This window comes from Plectropomus leopardus, chromosome 16 (genome assembly GCF_008729295.1).
Source record: "Plectropomus leopardus isolate mb chromosome 16, YSFRI_Pleo_2.0, whole genome shotgun sequence".
Classification (NCBI taxonomy): domain Eukaryota; kingdom Metazoa; phylum Chordata; class Actinopteri; order Perciformes; family Serranidae; genus Plectropomus; species Plectropomus leopardus.
The window spans coordinates 29,015,459-29,036,680 of NC_056478.1; the positions used below are offsets into that span (position 1 = coordinate 29,015,459).

Here is a 21,222-nt window from a genome sequence, read left to right on the forward strand (position 1 = left end):
GACTGGCTTTCAGAGCAGGAGTGAGTCAAGTCTCAAACTGATCAAATCAGGGAAAACAAGTCACAAGTGACAAGACTGGTTCACAGAGGAAAGGACTTGAGGTCTGCACTTGGAAGGTACAGTAGAACAATTAATAATCTTGACTCTGGAAAATAGACAGGCAAACAATCCAAAGGTGAGGTCAAAAAACACAAGCAGAGGTCTAACTAACCTGGAGAACTTACACGAGGAAGAACGCTGGAACGCTGAACACAAGGTCCAAACATGAACTGGCACAGGAAGCAGACTAATACAGGGGGAAGAGGGGCAACTGGACACAGGTGAAACACATCGACACAATCACAGAGGCAGGAAACACACGAGGGCAGGAAGTGGGCATCTGAAACAAGAGGAGAGGTGACTAACAAAATAAAACAGGAAATGAAACAAAAAAATGAAAACTATGAAAAACCATGGATGTATTATAGTGAAATAGTGAAAAAAAAAAAAACCCAGGTAACTTGTTAAACGTTTCCGAGCAAACGTGTTATCAAGTCTCTTCAAAATAAAGTCTGAAGTCCTTGTTGGAAAATCACACTCAAGTCTCAAGGCTGAATAAAGTCTGAGGTCTTCTCAATACTAAGTTACTGAAACAAATCCAGGTCTGCTGAAACAAGCCATTCACAACTCAAGTCAGTCAAAAACAAGTCAGTCTAGTTTGAAATCCTGTCAGAGTCTAAAGTCAAAGGCAAGTCTCTAGTCAGTCAAAACACGTCAACTCTCAAGTTAACCCTTTGAAACCTGAGCAGATTACCTAGAACTTCGCTTAAAAAAAACAAACAAAACTTAAAACGTAAAACGTAAACACTGTCATAATTCTGTAACATAATTTTAAACATGTAATCATTATAATTACAAAGAAACAGGAGTTTTTCCCTAGCTTTTTTCCCTATGTATTTTTCTTAAGCTTTAAAAAATAAATACATTTGTAAATCTATTAATTTCTTGCAATTTGTAGAACACTTCTCATCAAATTGCTCAATTCCTTTTATCCTATGTTTTTGAAAGAAATGACACCAATTTGCTCAAAGGTTCAAATACTTGTGAAAGGCTTCTGAAATCGACACAAGAAAAGTGATGTAACTCCAGGTTTCAAAGTTAAATACCGACACCTGGTGGACAACTGATGGCCTTTGGCATCAGATCCAGAGGCACCCTTTAGTGTCGGTATAAGACTCAGTGGGCCACATCATTATTAGATGCTCTGAGCAGCTGATGTAGTATCTAGAGCAAGAAACTCCACGTAGGGCTGGAGCCAGGGGCAGTGGATGGGTTTAACAGACATAGGACTTCCATCCTGGGAACTGCTGTTTGTGTCCCTTGTAAACCCTAAACTCAACATTGAGTTTTTAAATATGAAATATAGTGTGTCATGCTAAGTTCATGATGTATTTCATGTAACATAAATGTCAATGTCAAGTATGTTTAAGTCAGACTTATATCAAGCAAAATCCTTACCGAGTACTTTTGGGCCAAACCATTACCTTTCCCTAACCCTAGCCAAGTGCTTTTTGTGCCCAAACCAAAGCAGATCTTAACAACAGAGTTGTCACACCATAAAACAATGAGATAATACTCTCAAAAGGCAACCAAGAGTTTCACAAATCTAGGGTCACCACCGAGCCAAGACCTCTCCCCAATATAACATTTGGTTATGACAAAGTAAACCTACATTGATTTAGTTTATTTTGAAAGAGACTGTATGCATATTACAAGTGAAAACTTAAGACTTTCTGAAAAAACAGAAGTTTATTTTGAAAAGAAAGCTAACAAACTGAAAGTGAGTTGCCTTGTCTTACATAAAACTGGTGCCAGAGGGGAAACTAGAGCATCATTGTTTTATGTGTAACAGCGACCCAAACTGATGCTGACAATTTGGAGAGGAGAATGTGTTGGCTTAGCATCAGCATGTTAGCGTTCAGCTCAAAGCCAAAATACAACCCCAGAGAGCCAGTAGCAAAACTGGTTTTGTTTTAACATCAACTTCTTCAATCTACAGTATACTTAGATCGCAGTGAGAATGAGCTGAAAAATCAGTCAAACTCAAGTTCAAATGGCCTAAGAAAGGAGAAATAGTCTTATCCAGATGGACATCTCAGAAACACAAAAGAAAAGCTAATTCCCGGTCCGCCATCTCACCTCTGAAATCTGCCATAATCACTGCATAGTTGATTGTGATTATTCACTGTATGTAATTTAATAATGTACACACACACACACACACACATTAAACCCTGTAAAATGACCTGATCCATCAGTGGGAGTATTTAAAGCAATGCTACATGTTCCCTGTAGGATGTGTAGGTAAAAGAAAGACATTATGAAAGCCGGCACATGGCAACTCATATTTTTTTTAATTGAGGTGATTCATTTTTTGTTTATACCCCAGTATAGCAGCCTTGGGCACAATAAGTGAGGAGGCAGCTTTGCGATTCAAAGAATATGGCTATTTTTAAAGAATCTCTGCTGCCTTCAAGTAATACCTGGACACATGTATGAGATGCTGCTCAGAGAAAAGAAAAAACACCACCTCAGAATTGCTCCTCTCAACAGGTTGACTGCTACGATTACCTCGGAGCTATCTGTATGCTGCCGCGTTGTTGTACGTGTCAAAAAGCCGTCAGCTACGATGTGCGAAGAATTAATTGAAATAGCTTCTCGGTTCCTCTGAGTCTCATCAGAGTGATAAACCCCTTCTCAAAGAGGGTAAACGTTAGACAGTGTTTGGGTCTATTTATACAAGCTGGGGAGGAAAAAAAATCACTGTTTGCGTACTGCTTCTTAGAATGCAAGCCAAACAAGAGATTAATGCACAGGGACGTGGTGTGAATATCATGAAACAGAAGGGGAGGCAGGGAGAGAGGCAGAGAGGGAGGAAAGATACAAATGAACGGGTTTGGAGTGACCGCAGAGAGACGACGCCCTGATGCCAGTAAAGTATAGACAATCTGTTGTAGGTGGGAGAGCAGAATCAGATTAAGAATCCAATGAATCATGTAAACAAACTGTTGGCTGTAGGTGTTTCCCGGAGACCCAAAGTCATGTTTACTGGTGCAAATAATCCCTAAAATTATCTCACCAGTAAACATGGCAGTAGTGAGAACAGTTCAAAGCACTCTGCCTTCATGCTGTGCTTCAGTAAACATGTTGTATTCAGCTGATCCCGGACCAGTTAACCCATTCCCATCACGGGACTGCTGGGAATTATTACACCATGGGCTCTGTTTTAGAGATAGCACAGCAACCGGCGGAAGTGTAACGAAAGTTTGGAGGTTTATTTCCCGACCTTGAGATTCTTTTTTTGCTTGCAAATGAGGGAGCACAAAGCAGGTAGTTAATATTTTGGCAGATAATGGGGTTTATCTGCAGTTTTAGCCTCATAGATATGGATTCAAAAGGGCCTGCCACACCTGACATTGGATTCAAAGGCCAGTATCAGCCCACTGAATGCTCGTTTGCATATCTGACGTGAGGAAACATGCTGATTTAGTTATATAAGAAAAGTTATGGTGGCCTTAGTAGTTAACTCAACACAGATTTTTGTTTTCACAGAGATACAAACCCCGCTCTCCTGGGTGAAAGTCTGGCACCTTATAACCTATATCTATGCCACTTACAACCACTGATAACAGCCATTTCATGGCTTGATATGCCGGGCATTTCAGTCATTTTGTCATAAAAGCAAATTAAATAGGTGAAATTTTAAGTAAGTATGAAATAAATTGTAAATTGCCATTTCAATTGACTTTAAAATTAAGGTTTTATGAGGCTACAGCAGCTGTTACACCATATTCTGTGACCACCTGACAAGAGTACTTTATTTAGCAACACAAGACTCACTGCAGTTTTGATCCAAATCAAACAGAGTTAAATTGATGCAGCAGATTTTTTTTATTTATTTATTTTTATTCCCCACGTTGCATTACCCATAATACAACTTGACGTGACAGTTTGGTTGGAGTTTCAGTTGTGCTGCCAATACAGCCTGTAAGGATAGACCCCGATCCTAATCTGATACATGGGAAAGCACAAATAATGCCATTGAAACAGATGTTATTTTACACAAAGTTACTTATTACTATTTGGGGGAAAAACAAAAACATAACATGTCTTTTCCTTCAAACTGAGATGACCACAAAATAAAAATGCTCATTCTGTTTGTAATGTAGGACTTTGATTTCACTAACTGGAGTCTCTGGCCTGCAGCAGCAGCTACAGAGGTCTGCTAAGATCACTGTTTTTGAACTTGACACCCCCAGATTCTTTTCATTTTCAACCTTGTAGTCTTCAGCCCCAACTGACACTGACTCATATGACTTCACACAGCTACCTCTGAAGACTGAAGGTTTTACACAACATTTTTACACTAATGCATTAGTGTTCCCCATTATCTGGAAACAGACTTTGAAGTGTAGGTGGAGTTCCCGCTTTAATGTATGACCAAAGGGGTTGCTGTAGAAAGGATACTGCCACACTTCTAAAAGTTGCTAAAATTATTAAATTATAGGAGTAAGGTAATTCAGGCTGTAAAAAGGTGAAAGAAAGGGCAAGTGCCTGACAATTTTTGAGTGGAACATTTTTTTTCCTTGTTAAAGTAGAGCAACATTTTCTATTGGACTGTGTCACATATTGTGACCTAAAGGCATGTTCCAGACTTCTCATTGGTAGAAAGTGTGACAATATCCCTACAGTCACACATTACAGTGGTCACAGAACACGGTGTAACAGTCTGCACTGATCCATAAATGAATACCAGCAATTCTTGCAGTATCTGTTGTTCACGTCTGCTTTGTACTGCATGAAAAGCCTCTCCTTTGCAGACATCTGAACGCAGGAAGCCTATGTTCTGATCTAAAAGCTGCCGCACACAAACCTCCACACACATCAGACTGAGTTATAAGCAAATATTCTGCCTGTTCATGTGGGTAACATCAGATTAGCAGTGCTCATCAGTTCTTCACAACAGTGACATTTCATTTTTTATTCTTAAAATGCACCATATTAAGTTATTAAATTAATTAAAAATCAACAATGTGAGATGCAGGAAAATTAAGAGTTATATTTCATACCAAATGAACCAGTTCTCACTCAAAACGTCTGACACTTGGTCAGTGGCCCTCAGCGTAAGATACTGACACCATGAGGCACCCTTTAGTGTCTGTATGAGACGCACTAGGCAGTGTCTTTATTTGACGCTCTGAGCAACGGCTGTTGTGTCGAGAGTGAGAAAGGCTGTGTACAGTGGGAGGTTGGAGTAGTGGATGGGTCAAACAAACATAGGACTTTTACCCCAGAGTTGGCTGTTTGTGTCCTGTGTCGGGTTTCGCACACATACATTTATTTGTGGGCTGGCACAAATGATTTTTTGGAGCTGGACAGTTCATTAAGTGTACTATTGCAATACATACTATTTTGATATTTTTAACGCACTTAGGGAAGAGATGGCGCAGCAGAACGTCACACACATTGAAAGTGAAACTTTACCATTTATTCTGCTGAGACTAGAAGTTTGCTTTCACTTACAAACAGCTGCTCCTCTAATCCAGTGATGGGATTTGATCAGCTGCTTGACAGATCAATTATCCACCCCACAAGTGACAAACTGCTGTGGAGGAAAAAAGGGAGTCATGGGAAACAGTCTTTGTGTAACCAAAATTCAACTGTGAGTTATTTTAATAACATAGCGTAGTTTATAATGAATGTCATATAACATCTGTCATGTTATGTTTGTAAGAAACTTACTTATTCCAACCCAAATCAAGAAAAACCTACCAACTTATTTTTGTTGCATAATATTCACAAAAAAACTATGTTGGCTGGTGTGTATTTTTAGAAGGTAGTATATATGTAACAAGCAGAAACTAAAATATCGTACTTGAGTGTCCAGAGCTGGTGCTATAGGGGTATCTAAGGGGTCATAGTTTGACGCATAGAGCCGCTGACCAAGCATCTGTATCCGATGATTCGGGAGTGTCACTGTGTTAGCCAGCCACACCCAAATCCACCAAAACACCTGGTGCATTTGAAGAAGCCCAAACAGCAGTTGTCACACCACTGAAATCGAGTCCGGTATGGTGTGACTGTCTTGATGAAACAGCAAGTTAAAGCAAATAAAATAAAAGTCATTATAGCACTTACACCACTTATACTCTATGCAGATGATTCCGTATTATCTGTTTGGGCGCTGTTTCCTGACTCAGTGGTGATGCAGTGGGGGGGGGGGAGAGGCTGTTTTTCCTTAGACGCCTGAGGAAACTCTGAGGAACTTCTATTCCTGCACCATTGAGAGCATCCTGACAGAGATCATCACTGCCTGGTAAGAACCGCAAGGGCCTGCAAAGAGTGGTTGGTGCTGAAAGTTACTGCTCTACCCTGCATGAAGGATGCTCACACCAGGTGCTGCAAGAACAAGGTCAGGAGATAACTGCCTTTTCTCCCTGTTGAGATAGGAAAGAAGTTACTGGATACACCAGGCCAGCACTGAGAGGATCAGAAAGACCTTCTACCTCCAGGCCACAAGGAACTCCCCAATCATACACATCTATTTATTACTATTCCTACCCTATTTAAAGACTTTTTCATACACTGAATGGAGGAACTGGTTGGATTACATTTTACTGGAATTGTAACTTACATAATCACACGTGACAAATAAAACTGATGGATTGATGATTCATTAATTACTTAGAGTCAAAAATCCCCCATAACTTTGTTGACATATATTATAGTTTTAATTAAATAAAGGGAACAAGCGGCAGCCCTAGGATAGAACAACTATATGGAAGGGTACATGTGGTGTGTGTGTGGCTACACAACAAAGCTTCCCGTTTTTAAAAATGCATGACACTCTGGAGAGTAAAATTCACATTGATTAAAAGACATCCTGGAGGCGTTGTGGTAAGTGGAGCGCCTCCCCTGCAGGAATGAAAGTTCCCCTTCAGCGGAGACCGAGCCCTCTGTTGACGAGCAGGGAGGGCAGGGAGTCAGTGTCAGCCGCCGCCTCTGCTCTGGCTCCGCTTCAGCTGGCCATAGTTCTGTTAGGGTGGTAGCAGGAGGGGTCGACTTGAAGGTGAGGAGGGAGGAGTGAGGGCGGCCAAGTGTGTGGTCACAGCTCGTAGTCGAACTTGTACTCTTGGGCCAGGTAGATCCTGCGGAAGATGAGCGCGGCCAGGGCCAGGGTGAGCACCACGATGAGGACCGCCGAGCCTGCGTGGCTTTCATCCTGAGGCTGGCGAGGAGGCGGGGGGAAGGCTGGCCTGCTGGCTGCGTCTCTCTGGCCCTGCTGCTGGGCGCGACGCTGCCTGGGGCTGAGAGGCCGACCTGTACCGGGCGTCGCAGCAGGCCGGGGTCCCTCTGTTTCTGTGGCTTCAGACGCCTCTGCCTGTGGATGGGGATGGCATTGAGACAAAACTAGGCATTAGAAGTGAAACAATTACTTAACTATTCAATTGTGCTGCAGCTCATAACTCCTTTTCCAGCAAAATTAGTGTGTGTACCCAGAACTTTAATAATTAAGGACAATGTAGACTCCCTTTTTAGAATATTATGAGTTTATACAAGAACTGAATAAGGCTGAGTGGTTGACTTTATTTTAGTAATTTTCTTGTTCTTTTTACAATTTTTTGTGGTGGGGGGGGGTTATTTTTATGTCATTTATTCTTTTCTTGCTCATTGGCTTTTTCCTTTGTTTTTGAAAGAAATCAAGCCATTTACTCAGGTTTCAAGGGGTTAAATAGGACTTCTTGTCTTTTATCAGAAGACTGTTTATTGAGAAGCACACGTCAACATAAAGCCAATGACATCCATAAATGCATATTTTTTTCTGTCGCCTGTCAGGTCGAGACAACCCTTTGTCGCCTCCTGCAATCACTCATTTTTAATGTCAATCTAGCCAATCACACAGTACAGCTGTTGTCATTAAACTTATGTTATGTGAATCTGTCGGACAAAGTCATCCTCATAAACTAATGATGTGATCAGCAGCGAGGCCAACAGCATGGCAATGACTGCTGCTAAAAAGCTGGCATTTATGAGCTAAAGTAAAAAACTCTCACACATCATCAATGAATACTGATTCCATTATACGACAACAGAAATGTGAAAATATGTAAATAAGGATAATGAGATCATGAATTTGGCTGTATTAAAACACAGCAGATTGAGATTCTTTCCTTTTAGGCAAGGGACACATTTTACCGTCTGAAAAACTTGAGGTCGGTCGCTTAGTTCTACTCTGGTTCCAACTCAGTGCCAACTTTCAAGGGCAGGTTGTGCCTGACGTTGCTTAGCAACCATAACTAGCATCATATCGAATGAGAAATCCCAAATTTGGAGGTGATCTATTTTTGAGGTGCTGTTATTTTTTAATTCTATATTCAAAAATTGTCCTTGGACCAAATCATGAAGCTCAAAATCAGAATGCAACTCCTTATTTTCTGCTGATGTCAAGCAGGCTTTGGTTAAAAGAGCAGAACGGGACACGTTACAGATGTTTGCTAACGACATGCTAATCATCAGCACCCTTCTATAATGAAGCCTATAATGTTATGACAAGACACAAGAACCATTGGGGGATATTTTTTTTGTGGCGCACTTGCAGAAGTGGTGTGATGGCAAATACATGGAAAATGAAATCAATTTGCATTTTATTTTGGGCAGTAATGTGTTACATGATGTTGTTGATAAAGCCTTATATTACTTGTTACTGCAAAAAAGTAACATGTTACTTTACCCCTAAACATTGCTGATCTTTATGGAAGAAAGAAAAAAACATCTATAGGTTATTATGATTGGTTGTGCCTCGTCACATGCTATGGTTACATGTGACACATGGTGTGCCTGCTGCGTTCTAAAAAGTTGAACTACTGTTTATTTCGGGGTGTGGCCGCCGCATCCTGAAAATGCATTGCTCTCTTTTGAGCACGCCTTCCACATGTTTACATTGACAACTATGGATTTAAGGCCACAATAAAAACTTCATAGAAACTAAACACAATCTATGCCGTTGTACACCTTCACTCAGTCAATTTTTGTTCTTCCTCTTTGAGTTAGCCACTAACTCCTACTACCTCCTTTTAAAATCCACCGTGGTGGGTCACACATAAAACGCCTCATAAAAACGTTACGCCCATGCTTCCCATGGTCCATTCCTGCTGGCTGTCCTGATATACAGCCATCATTTCAGAGCCATTCCTACTTCAACAGGCAGTGTAAAAGGAGCTAGTAATTCATCATTAAAATCAACTCCCATTTTCAGCATACTCAGAGTTAGTTAGGGATAAAGTTATGATGCTCCTGGTCACTCAGAGTGATCAGAAGTGACAGAGGAGTCGTCCCTGGAGGACGGGAGGCTGCAAGGGCTGTAACGAACCAATGAGCAGTGCTGACAGACTCAGCTCTTAAACAGAACATTTACATTTCACCCAATTACAGAGGGAGCCTGCAGAAACTATGCAGAAGCAGTAGACAGTTCACCTCTCTGTACAGCAGCAGCAAGGCAGTGTGGGATACCGTGGGCCAGACAACTTTTAACTCTTGTCCACCCGACTTAAGCGGCAGATGGTGATTCCTATTTTTGACGTGGCCCTCCTCAGTTTATCCAAACTCAGAAACACTAATCTAAGTTGACCCTCCTCTCTGCTCCTTCGGACCCGTTCTGTGCGTAGCAGCTGGCGCCAAAATCAATCCTCTTAGGCAACAAAGCTTGTCCATATCATCTCAACTGGGGGGGAGGGGGGCAGCCACAGAACAACGGGCTTCAAGCTACCATAAAACACTGATTTTAAAAGAAAGCGCTGATATCTAGCTGCTTGATTTCACACAGTATCTTCACAAAAAATACAGCTGGCTGCTGACAAGTCAGCGTGCAGAATCATTTCCTCCCATATTCAGTGATTTGGTGCTCAGGGAATGTCAGCAGGTGATGAAGCATGCCACCAATTAAAAGGGACACTGTAAAAAGTGTGTAATTGGCTGCAAATAGACAGAACCATTAAATCCTTCTAGCTGTTCACTGCGGAGCTTCAGAACAGCCACCGATTTATCTGATGCTTAAATGGATTGAAATATGAACCACAGAATGCTGAAGACAGGTCAGGTTTTTAATTATGCCAAGCATCAAGAGAAGGAATTAGCAAAGCCTAAATAATCCTTAGTATTCTCTAAGTTGCATGTCAGAGAAAGAGATTTATACTTCAGTGGTGTGTTTTTTTAAGTCTCTGGTGATGTAATACATCACGAGTCGGCTCCAGGCTTTAGTTTCGGTGGCACAGAGTCAAACAGTAGCTTCTTTCTACAGTAATTGTTTGCTGTCACACAGGCACAGATCCAGGGTTCAGGGTAAAGCACAACAACAGCTCCACAAGTTGGATTCTCGACAGACTAGAGAAAAATGGAGATATGCAAGACATGCCATATTTCCAGTAAAGCACTCAGCACTTTATTCATGTCAGCGGTTCCTAAACTTTCTTTGACATGCCAAAAAAAATTCATGCACCCCTGACATGTACGCTGACTGAATGCAGAGGAAACGAGGGAAAAAAAGGGTGCCAAATAGGCTATTATCTAGACCAGTGGTTAATGTTTTTAGACCACAGAACCCCTTCAGAGGACATTTTTAATAATTTTTATATTTGTTTGGTTTTCATTGTTTCTCTTCTTTCTTTTCTTTCTTTTTTATTCGGTCTTTATTCCTATTGTCTGTTAGCTATGGATGTGAAATAGCAGTCCTGCTAATTACAGCATATTTACTGTATTTTATACTGATGTTCATTAATATGCTGTGTCCCTTTTGAATAAATAAATAAATAACTGTATACAGTTTAGTATAATATAGTGCAATATTGTTAAATCTAAAATTGTTAAAAGAGGTGCTGTGGTCTAAAAAGTTTGGCTTGTATTGTTACTATTCCTCAGTGTTCAGTCAGTGTACATGTCAGGGGTGCGTGACATTTTTTCAGCTTCCAAAGGGGGACGTGACAGAAAAAGTTTAGGAACCACAGACTTAAAGGAAGTGTTGCAAAACATACTGGAAATGTGACATGTCTTGCATATCTCTTTTTCTAGTCTGTCGAGGATCCAACTTGTGGAGACGTTGTGTTCTTCTCCAACAACAGATCTGTGGCGGTGTCACAGCAAGCAATTACTGTAGAGAGAAGACGCTGTCTTCTGTCTACTGTCCTCCCAGTGAGACAGAAATTTAAGCCTCTCTGGTGTCTGTACTGTGAAGTATTTCCCAGTGAAAAAGAATATTTGAGTGGTGTCGAGTTACTGGAGGGATTTAAATCAAATCCTTTGCGATTCACTGGACTGCTAAAAAGCGGGTAGGCATAGAGTTTGGGGCAGTGATACTCAACTTACGGCCCAGGGCCCAAATCTGGCCCCCGATAGGGTGCAGGGTGCAGGGTGCAGGCCCCCCCCAAAAAAATTGTAATCCACAATAAAAAGTGATTCACAGTGGGAAATATTTCTGTTCTTTTGGTATACATAAGGTGTCAGAGTGCATAAAACAGCACCAACATAGAGCTTGTTCATCAAAAAAAAAAAAAGGTCCAGTGGAGAACCTCCCTCTGACAGAGGTCCTAACTAAGCCCCTAATGTCCTAAAATCCTACAAAAGTGTTAAAATCCTCGAAATGTTTGACGCTTGACGTGCACCTGCACCTCTTGTTGTCTTGTACAGCAGGGATGAGAGAGCCAGATCACAGACATGATGATGGGACAGCACACAGTGAATCCACTATCAGACACTGATGGACATATCTGCTGTTACACAGTTGGCTGTGTTTGAGTTGTGTTGGCTGGCTCAGATTCGGTCCTGTCAGACTGTGTCAAACTCCTGGGCCACAAAACAAAAAGGGTTACTATGACAACCGCCTGTGAAGACTTTCATATCGTTAGCTGCTGTATAACTGCATATTTAACAGAGTTAAACTTTGATATTCATCGCTTTGTTCTTCTGTTTTGGTGTTTAAAAATGCAGCATAAAACACCAACATGCTGATTTTCTTAAATGTGGTGAAACAGAATCAAAGATGCACAATAGATATGAAATGGAACGGATAAATCTTGTTTCACTCTCAGCCCCTTCATAGCACTCACTTTGGGAACCCACTGATTCAGAAGATCAGCTGCATATTCCCATGCATGTTTTTCATGAGTGAGAATAAATAAAATATGTCACTTAAACAGTAACTTAAACCAAGGAAACTAAAAAAAGGAAACGTGACTCAGTAGACGGGTTTTCGTTGCAGATTGGCGCAAAACTTAGATTCTAGAAACAATAGATTCTAAACGTGGATTAAATGCTATCTATCTATCTATCTATCTATCTATCTATCTATCTATCTATCTATCTATCTATCTATCCATTTATTTTTCTTTAAACATTTTATCATAACTTTTTCTGTCACAATTTTTATTGTAAAATTATCATCATCATAAATATAGTTTTCTGGACATTTCCCCTATTTTTGGATTATTTTCCAATACATATCCCCTCTTTGTGAAAACTAATTTTTAGGTAAAATTACAACCAACCTGTGCGACATTTCTTGCCAAGTTGGTCAAGTTTCAAAGGTTCAAATATTTGTGAAATAAATAAATAAACAAATAAAACAAAGACCAAGAAAAAAAAGTCCTGAAACATACATTTACAAAACATATTTTCTTTAAACATTTTATCATACATTTCTGTATCTGTAACATAGTATCTATCTATCTGTCTTAATTCAAAATTTGTATCATTTTTTTTACATGGATTTTGTATCAGTGTAATGAAATATTCTTGATTAGACAGGTGGTTCATTTTCAATTTAAGCTCAATATTTTACCCATCAATTGTTTTTCTTCCAGAAAATCCATGATATTTATTGATAGTGCAACATAAAATGACAGTAAACTTAAGAGCATGGTAGAATTCTTCATATTTTGGGTTAGACTGACACATTTTCTTGATGAGCACCACGTGTTTTATACTTTATATGTTGTTTTGTTTTCAGAATAAATCTCGTTAAGCGGAGTCCTTTCTGCCTCACAGCACTGGAACATTCTTGTTTACTGTTCCCGGTCACAGCAGGAAAAGCACAGCTGGGACTAATAACATTAACACTGGGTCTTAGATTTCACCTGCGTTTGACACGTCAAAATGTCTTTTAAATTTTCATCTTCTTTCACATTATTCCTGTGGTCGTGTGTGATACCCCAACAACCGCTGTGATATGCAACACGTCAACAATGTCTGAGTATTAAAACATGGATATTTCTGCATGTTTTAGGCCACAAATACTGTACACACCTCAAAGCATAATTTCAGGATTCCTCGACACGTGTTTCTGTGGAAAACTAACATATTTTACAAAAGGAGAGCTAACAGGGTTTGAAAATATATGATGGAGCTTCATGAGCGTTTTGAAACAAAATGTTGATAAAGACCAAAGACTGAAGTGGCCTCAGGGTAATCATAAATAAGAATATTAAGTGTTGCATCCCATGTAATCTTCAAGATTTCTGTACATTGTAATTACGACAAAAACATCTGTTTTTCACCTCTGCTTTTTAATTGTAACTGTTTTTTTGTTTAGTTCTGTTTGACTTGTGTTTCTGGTTTGCCTTTTCATTTTGTGGTATACCATATTTGCTGCCAAGACTATTTTATTCATATGTAATATCTGTTATAATTGAAAAGCCCAAATAAAGACACAAGACACAGGTGAATGGACAGATGGACAACCTGAAAGCATGGCTATTGCTGATACAGAGGCATAAAAAAATCCAACTAGCAAAAAAGACAAAATCAAACAGGTCACAAGGAACATTTTTTTTGCCATGTTGGTAATACTACCTAATCACACTGTGATGAACAGTTTGAGTCATGATTTTATTATTCACCTTCATTTTATAATGGGATTGGCTAACTAAACTAGGGATGCAAGATATTAGATTTTTTGCAGATATCCGATATGCTGATATAGAACGACTTACTTGGCTGATAACCAATATCGCTACTGATGAATCCATTTTTTCCCCACCTAATTTTAGTGAGAATCAAGTCACTTTTGCAGTGGAATTAACATCTTATTATGCATACTCTTATTGTGACAGCCCACCAGCAGCTGGAGACATGAAATGCATGTATTTTCAATATATGAAATGCTCATTCATTGTGCGAAATAAGAAAAATAATTTAACTCAGGGTTGATGTTTTGTACATATTCACTTTGTAAATCAAAAATGAATAAATTTTAAAAAAAATAAATTTGGTTTGTAATATTGGCAGAAATCAGCATGTCAGCCGATAGAGATATTTCATTTTAAAGTCAATATTGGCCGATACTGATGACGTGCTGATATCATCCTGCATCCTTATTTCAAACTGTCTGACTGCAGCATTTTTTCTTAGTGATTCCACCACATTCCCAGTTCTCGGACATTAACGTGGTAAATACAATGTTATTATAGCCAACAGAAATGACTGGCAGTACGAACTTGAAAGCCAATTAGTAATGAACCCAAATTAGTTTTGAGAACTCATTTCTAGCATTTTGAGAGAGTTTATTGTTCATGTGGATCCTTACTAGCTATCACCTTGGCAACAGCTACTCTTGATGGGGTGCAGTGTCCAGCTCAGTCCAGCACATTGTCATACTGTAGCCGTATGCCGGGGAGGCTTGAGACATGCTTGAGATGATTAATCCAGCAATGAACAATTCAGAGAACACACTCAGCTGTCCTCAGCTGCATTATATGACAAAAAAATATAACAATGTTAAAAATAATAAAGATGACTAAGTGTTCACTGTAGTGAATAAGAATATGCAAAATGCATTTTCATAGAATACTGACATAAAGTGAACCCAATGGCTGGCTGCAGGACAGTAAAGCCATCTGAACACATTTTGTGAAAATGGTTTCTGGTAAATTTGTCGTTTAAAACCCCAAAACACATAAAACTGTTGACGGTGAGTTCTGTAGGAAGTTGGCTGTCTGCAGGCTGGTTGTGTTGTTGTTCTGTGTAAACCTGGAGTGGCAGTGTAACACCTACCTGCTCAGCCTGGGGCCCGTCAGAAGCTTCCTGACTGCCAGACGAGGAGGTGTCACCCTGGGAGAGTGTGGACGGCTCGCTCTCTGCTCCTCCGCTCTCACTTGGCTGTCTGGATAAACTGGACTCTGCCTGCACGAACACACAGGGAACTGCAGTCATCTACACTGGGCCTCTGCTCTTGTTACACTACTGGACAAGCATGAGGCAGCTCATTATTGAGGCTTCTAGTGGTGTGTTTGCTCGCACTGCAGGCCCTGTTTTCTTTGATACAGAACAGCGGGCCATGATATACAAGCTCCGAAAGCTTCTTCCATATGGGGAAGTGCTCCGTTTCTACACACTGTGTCAGAGTTTGGATCAAATTAAAAATACATTGTGACTGATGATGTCTGAAGCGTCAAGTGTGATTGGTGCTTCTGAAAGAACTTCATTCAGATTGACAGCTTTCAAAGTTTTGCAGTTAAACTTTGTAATGGACACAGTAGAGGGATAACGGGACTGTTAAGTCTTTGAAACCTAAGCAAATTGGTGCGATTTCTTTCAAAAACCTGGGGAAAAGGCAAGGAGCAACTTGGTAAGAAATGATCCCCAGATTGTAAGAAATTTTTAGATTTAAACAATTATTCTAAAAAAAAGATGTCTAGAAAACAAGAAAAAAGCTAAGGAAAAACTATATGTATAAATATTATAATTATATATTTTAACTTGTTAAGCTTCATAATTATTTGAATTTTTAAGCACTTTTTCCAGTCTTGTTTGGCTTTTTCTTTATTTCTTGTTTTTTTGTTTTGTTTTGGGGTTTTTTTAAAACTATTTTCAGGTCATTTTCTTGTCCCTTTTTATGTCATTGAAGTATTTTTATTCAAGTTTTTGGATTACTCAAACATCATATGAGAAAAAACACATCAATAAACAATACAACTATCTTAAAAAACATACAAAAACAAATGACAAAAAAAAACAAAGCAACCAAACAATAGCAACAACATATCAGCACATAAAACTAACATTAGAAAGCATATCAACTTTTTTTGCATACGTACTAAATACAGTGTCCCTTTGAGTGATGTTAATAAAAAAGTAAAAAACTTCCTACGCTAACATGTTATAGGCGACCATTTCCACCAGTTATACATCAAAAAGGACTCTTGTAGCAGTCAGTGTTTGTACCTTGAAGTTGATTTGCTGAGCCAGCTCTTTAGCCTTGTGGTCCTCTGCGCTGGGGTTGCTGTTGGGTGTCAGAGCCAGGAGGGCGGAGCGCATGGAGCAGCCGCACGCTTCACAGCAGAAGTCCTGGGACCTGCCGGAGAACAGATGATTCATGGTTAGGACCTCCTGCCACAAGAGCACCTCTCAGTCTACATGTCATGATGTTATTATTTATTCCATCCTGCCAGCACATCAGCTCGGTATTCCTGTCTGTGTTGCGATAGCTGCATTTCCACTTAGCAGGTTGGTTCAGTTCAGTAACCATTTTTTTGCATATGGATTGTGAAAAGTTGTAGATGGGACCGATAGACCCGTCCCTTCCCGTCCCTATTTTTTGCCACTCCTCTGTTGGGTACCTCGCACACTGATCCAGTACTAAAGGTGGAGCTAGAGATACTGCAGTCTGTTGACTGGTCAGCAGAGAATCAATCCTCCAACCACTCACTTTAACTACTGTTCATACTGTGACAGGCTTTTAATGCATTCGAAAAATGTTTGCAGCCTCTAACAGCAGCTGTGGACTGAAGATTTTTGTTTTTAAAAATTCACTGGGCTGATTGCTGGCAACTTTTAAGGTAAAGCACTTACTTGTAATGTTATTCAATGTATGAGATGACAGAGTGAATCCATCAACACACAGGATGACGTTTAAATGCATATGAAATGCATAATTCCTTCAGATCATACCACAATGTTACCACTTTGAATTATATCTTTGGTCCTGATCTGCTGAACTAATATACACTAATGAATTATCCCAGCTCATAGAAAACCTATGAAAAATGAATTAGTCTGAAGGTATCCATCAAATATTCAATCAAATTCAATATTCAGTCAAATTAATTTCACTTTGATTTGGCCAAAAACCAAAGCTTAAAGTTTAGGAGCTGTAGAATGTGCAGTTGGCATGCTAGAAATAAAGTGTAGGCATTGAGAGCTCACTGAATTGCTAAATGTATGTATTTAACAACAGTATATATAAATATGTTCATACAAATTACAAATTACAAATTTACATGATTTGCAATTTTCTGAAAGAATCCCTCTCGCTTTATTTGCAGCAACGGTGTTGCTTTTTGCTGCAGTATTGTTTTATATTATTCATAGGAATAAGCTGGCGGGATGTGATTGGTCCATTTAGTGTTGCAGTAGAGTCAAATGATGCAACAAAGCCCTTGTAAGGGAACGAGTACAGACACAAAAGGAGAAAGCCTGGGTTAACAGAGCACCGAGCTGATATCCCCCAGTGTGGTACCTGTTATCTCGAGGCTTTGTTGAGCCAGCTAAAGCAAAGACAGCTTGACCCTGTCCAACTGGCTTTGTAGTACAGTCCTCTGGTGCAGACCTGCTGGAAGCCTGCTTGCTACTTGCTGCCCAATAGCCATCGGGGTGGACCAACTTTTCTTTTGTTGAATAATGGATTTCCTTTTGTTTTTGATTAAGTATAATCTTATTTATTTTTCTATACAGTTTTATTTTTGCAGCATCAACAAAAGCAGTGTGAACTGCTTGTAGGTGTTATGCAAACTCAATATGAATCAAGAATTTCTAAGGCCTCCGATCTCAAAAATAGAGGTACGAGACAAGAACAGTTTTGTACCCAAAGGTTCAAAGAATGTTCCCTAATAAGTACAGTATTGGTATTTTAGAGGCCACAAGTGCATCTTTTGACTAACAAACAGGGTACAAAGTGATTTAAGACAAAAGAAAGATATTTGTACCATTTAAATCTAAAGGGTACCTGCAGCACTGAAAAATGTGCAGTCTTCTTTTGCCAAGCACTGTAGTTTTTCAAGACAGCAACAAAGAAAGGATGGATAACAAACCCCCACTTACCCACGATATCCGCTGTGGGGGATTTTCTGCCAAAACCCAGCTCCACTGAATGCAAGTGCATGGATTGGCTGTCTCAGTTGTCAATCATGGAGGAAAAGCCCCCATTTGTATAATTTTACAACTCATTAAAACCAAATTTATCAAAAAATCATCACTTTGACAAACATCAAGGTGATGAGAACTACCTTCAGTGACAGAAACCATCTTTGGGAAAAATCTATTTCCTACTTTGAGTTTTTAGTTGGCCTTTGTCCATTCACTAACATGGAGGGGCGGGCTTTATTACCTATACACCAATGGGCGATCCAGGTTGAAAAGTTACACTTTAGAGGATCCATCATGTTGTTTATCTTTCTATACAACTTATGGACAGCAACAGTGCCGCATTAATACCAAAAATACAGCATTACTTTCCTAAAATCTAGTCCCGAGCCGGACAGGCGATGTTACATGTTGGGGAGTCCTGTATGTCACTCAGAAATTTAAAGATAAGTGTGTAATTTGTACAAATATAGCCCAAACTGCCGATAACATAAGCCAACATTATTCAAAGATTACATCACTCTCTCAGTAACACTAGCATTACCTATAAGTAAACAGAGGTTAGCTATTAAAAATATTACTAGTTAAAAGTTAGCTCACATGCTAGTATTAGCTATTCACATCAGTCTAAATCTTATGTTAGCAAAGCTCATGGTTTCCTGCTCAAAGTGATTTAAGTAAAGTAAAGTACAAATTTGTACCATTTAAGCCAAGGGGTACTTTTGTGTGAAAAAAAAATTGACAGGCACTAATGCGTACACAGATGTCTCTCAAAAGGGTGTCCCCCCCTAGTGACAACCATTCGTACCCTATTAGGTACACACTGGTACTTCTATCGTTTAATGTGCAGAGACCTTTTTTTGTTGTTGCATGTAACAGTTTCCATTTGATGAATAACCAGATCCCTCCACTCTATGAGTAAACAAACTGCTTCACAAATGAAAATATTACTGTACGTTCAATGGCTGTGCTTCAGCAACAAAATAAATGACCTGTTAATTCTGAACAGGCCCGATATTAATGTTCAGGCTCACTTGTCACACTACATAAGATTAATCTGCCAAGTTAACTGAAAAATTAACCTGCCAAGACTTACCAGCCGGCTTGTACAATAATTACATTTCTTCCTGATATATGTCACGCAACCTGTATGCAATTATACAGTGGCTCATGGTTGCAATTCATCATTAAGTGGAAAAAGGTTTGAAATTCATCCCGAGTGCAAATAAACTCAACACCTTATCTTAAATACATAATGTCACTGCTATGTGCTTCAAGAAAAATCCTGGTATTTTTCCTTTGTCTTATCTCATGAATATGTCCATTGACATGGGAAATGTGACTCCAGCAAAACAGTATACATCTAAATTCAAATACTTGTTTCAGAGTTCAAAACAATGTAAACACAGAGATGAGTCCTCTGAATAAGAATCAATAACCAAACGCCTGGGCTGCAATTACGCACCCACAAAAAACATCAGAAAAGAGAGGGGACACAGAATGATAAAAAACAAAAAACAACAGGAACACATGCACACAAGAAAGAGAATAAAGTAACAGGAAGTCTGCTTTCTCTCTCTTTCTCTCTCTCACACACACACACACACACACACACACCCGCCGTCCACTACTGCCCCACATAATTTCTGATTCGGTGGGCAACACTGCTCAAGTTAGTTTAAATTCTGTACCTAACGTCATGTTGTTATGATTCTTTTCCTAAATCTTTTTATCCCCCATAATTTAAAATTTTGCTTTACAAACTGGACATTAAACACATACATTACACACATAAAAAGAATGTAAAACAACATATGCATGTGTTAGACACAGAACACAGAAGATTTTTTTAAAAAAAAACCCAAAAAAACCCAAGAAGTTTGGTGATACCTCAGACATAGATTGTAATTCTGTGGCAAACACTGTTGTGGCATTGTAAACATGAACAAACAGAGAATTATTGTGGATCAGTGTACCAAGTAGCCAATCAGCAGAGTGTATGACTGACACAGACACAGCTCTGAAGTGTTGGCTGATGGTCAGAGTGAGCCGCTCTCCACACAAACAAAGAGACACCGGACAAAGTGCACTGAATGAGGCATTTCAAAGTCACGTCTCACAAAGTTGCAGTCTGTGTTGTGGGTGGCTCATTGATTTGTCTGCCAAAGAAAAATGTACCATCATCTGGTGCCTGGCCAATGGCAATTTGGCACCTTGATTAAGAAGTTAAAAAGAAGTTTAGATTGAGCTGCCCATACTTTTCAGGGGAGTGTATGAATCCTGTCAACAAACTGGCAGAGAACACAGCCTCAGAAGCTGTGTGCATCTGTGTGTATATTTGTGTGTTTATGGCATTGGCTGTGTGTCTGTATTTTTGGCTGCCTCGCCCTATATCCTCAGCTGACAGGTTTGTTTTTGCCTTCACCACCTGTGGCACATTCACACGCCAGGTCTCTGCTAAAGGTTCAGATTGTTGCGTGCACCTTTACGCCTTCATCTCGGTCCTGACAGCGGGGTTCAGCACAATATTGCTGGGAGAAGGATCAACACAGCTGCTTCGTGCAGCGATGTGGAGAAAAACATGAAAATGCAACACATCAAAGGAGGTTTCTGTGGATTTGTCTTGGGAGAGCTAATCGTCCCTTGCATCAGCTAATGAGCTGATGTTACAGCTGTGAAGAGGAGGCATGAATCATGCTCTGAGGAACACCACATCATCACCGTGGCACTCCTCGGGCTAAAGGTGGCATGGATAGATTTGGATACATTATGGTATTAAATGATCCAAATCAGCGTCTTCCTCTGGAGCCAAACGAAAATTGGATTCTATTCAAGTGAAGTTAAGATGTAGCTGGGGAGGAAGAAGTTGGGCTTATTAAGCATCAGACATTTTGCAAGGCATGGCGAATGCTCTCTTACGCCTCCAGTCATCATGTCCCTGGACTATGACAGCTTAAGCAGGCAGTGGATGTCTGCAAATGCGGACGCCATGCAGACAGGCTCCGTGGTTGGTTAATGGTTGCTCACATGAATGACTGTTTGAATCCTTTTAGGCGG

At 39.8% G+C, this 21,222-nt stretch overlaps 2 protein-coding genes across 6 annotated transcripts in view; both read right to left on the bottom strand.

Annotated features, from left to right (window-relative positions):
• Positions 1–5,648, bottom strand: part of LOC121955679 (gamma-aminobutyric acid receptor subunit rho-2-like) — a 47,299-nt gene extending 41,651 nt beyond the window's left edge. For 2 of the 5 annotated variants that reach the window (XM_042503731.1, XM_042503732.1), the window contains exon 1: positions 225–594. The gene's annotated coding sequence lies outside the window, so the exon portion shown is untranslated. Of the gene's footprint in view, positions 1–211; positions 595–5,562 lie in introns of those variants that run through there. The other 3 variants (XM_042503730.1, XM_042503733.1, XM_042503729.1) reach the window with 2 other exon arrangements.
• ube2j1 (ubiquitin-conjugating enzyme E2, J1) overlaps positions 3,934–21,222 on the bottom strand; it is a 57,151-nt gene continuing 39,862 nt past the window's right edge. Inside the window, exons 6-8 of the mRNA XM_042503734.1 lie at positions 16,249–16,378; positions 15,079–15,207; positions 3,934–7,420 (exon numbers count right to left, since the gene is read on the bottom strand). Of these exons, the coding sequence (XP_042359668.1) occupies positions 7,145–7,420; positions 15,079–15,207; positions 16,249–16,378 (535 nt within the window). The 3' untranslated portion in view covers positions 3,934–7,144. The remainder of the gene's footprint in view (positions 7,421–15,078; positions 15,208–16,248; positions 16,379–21,222) is intronic.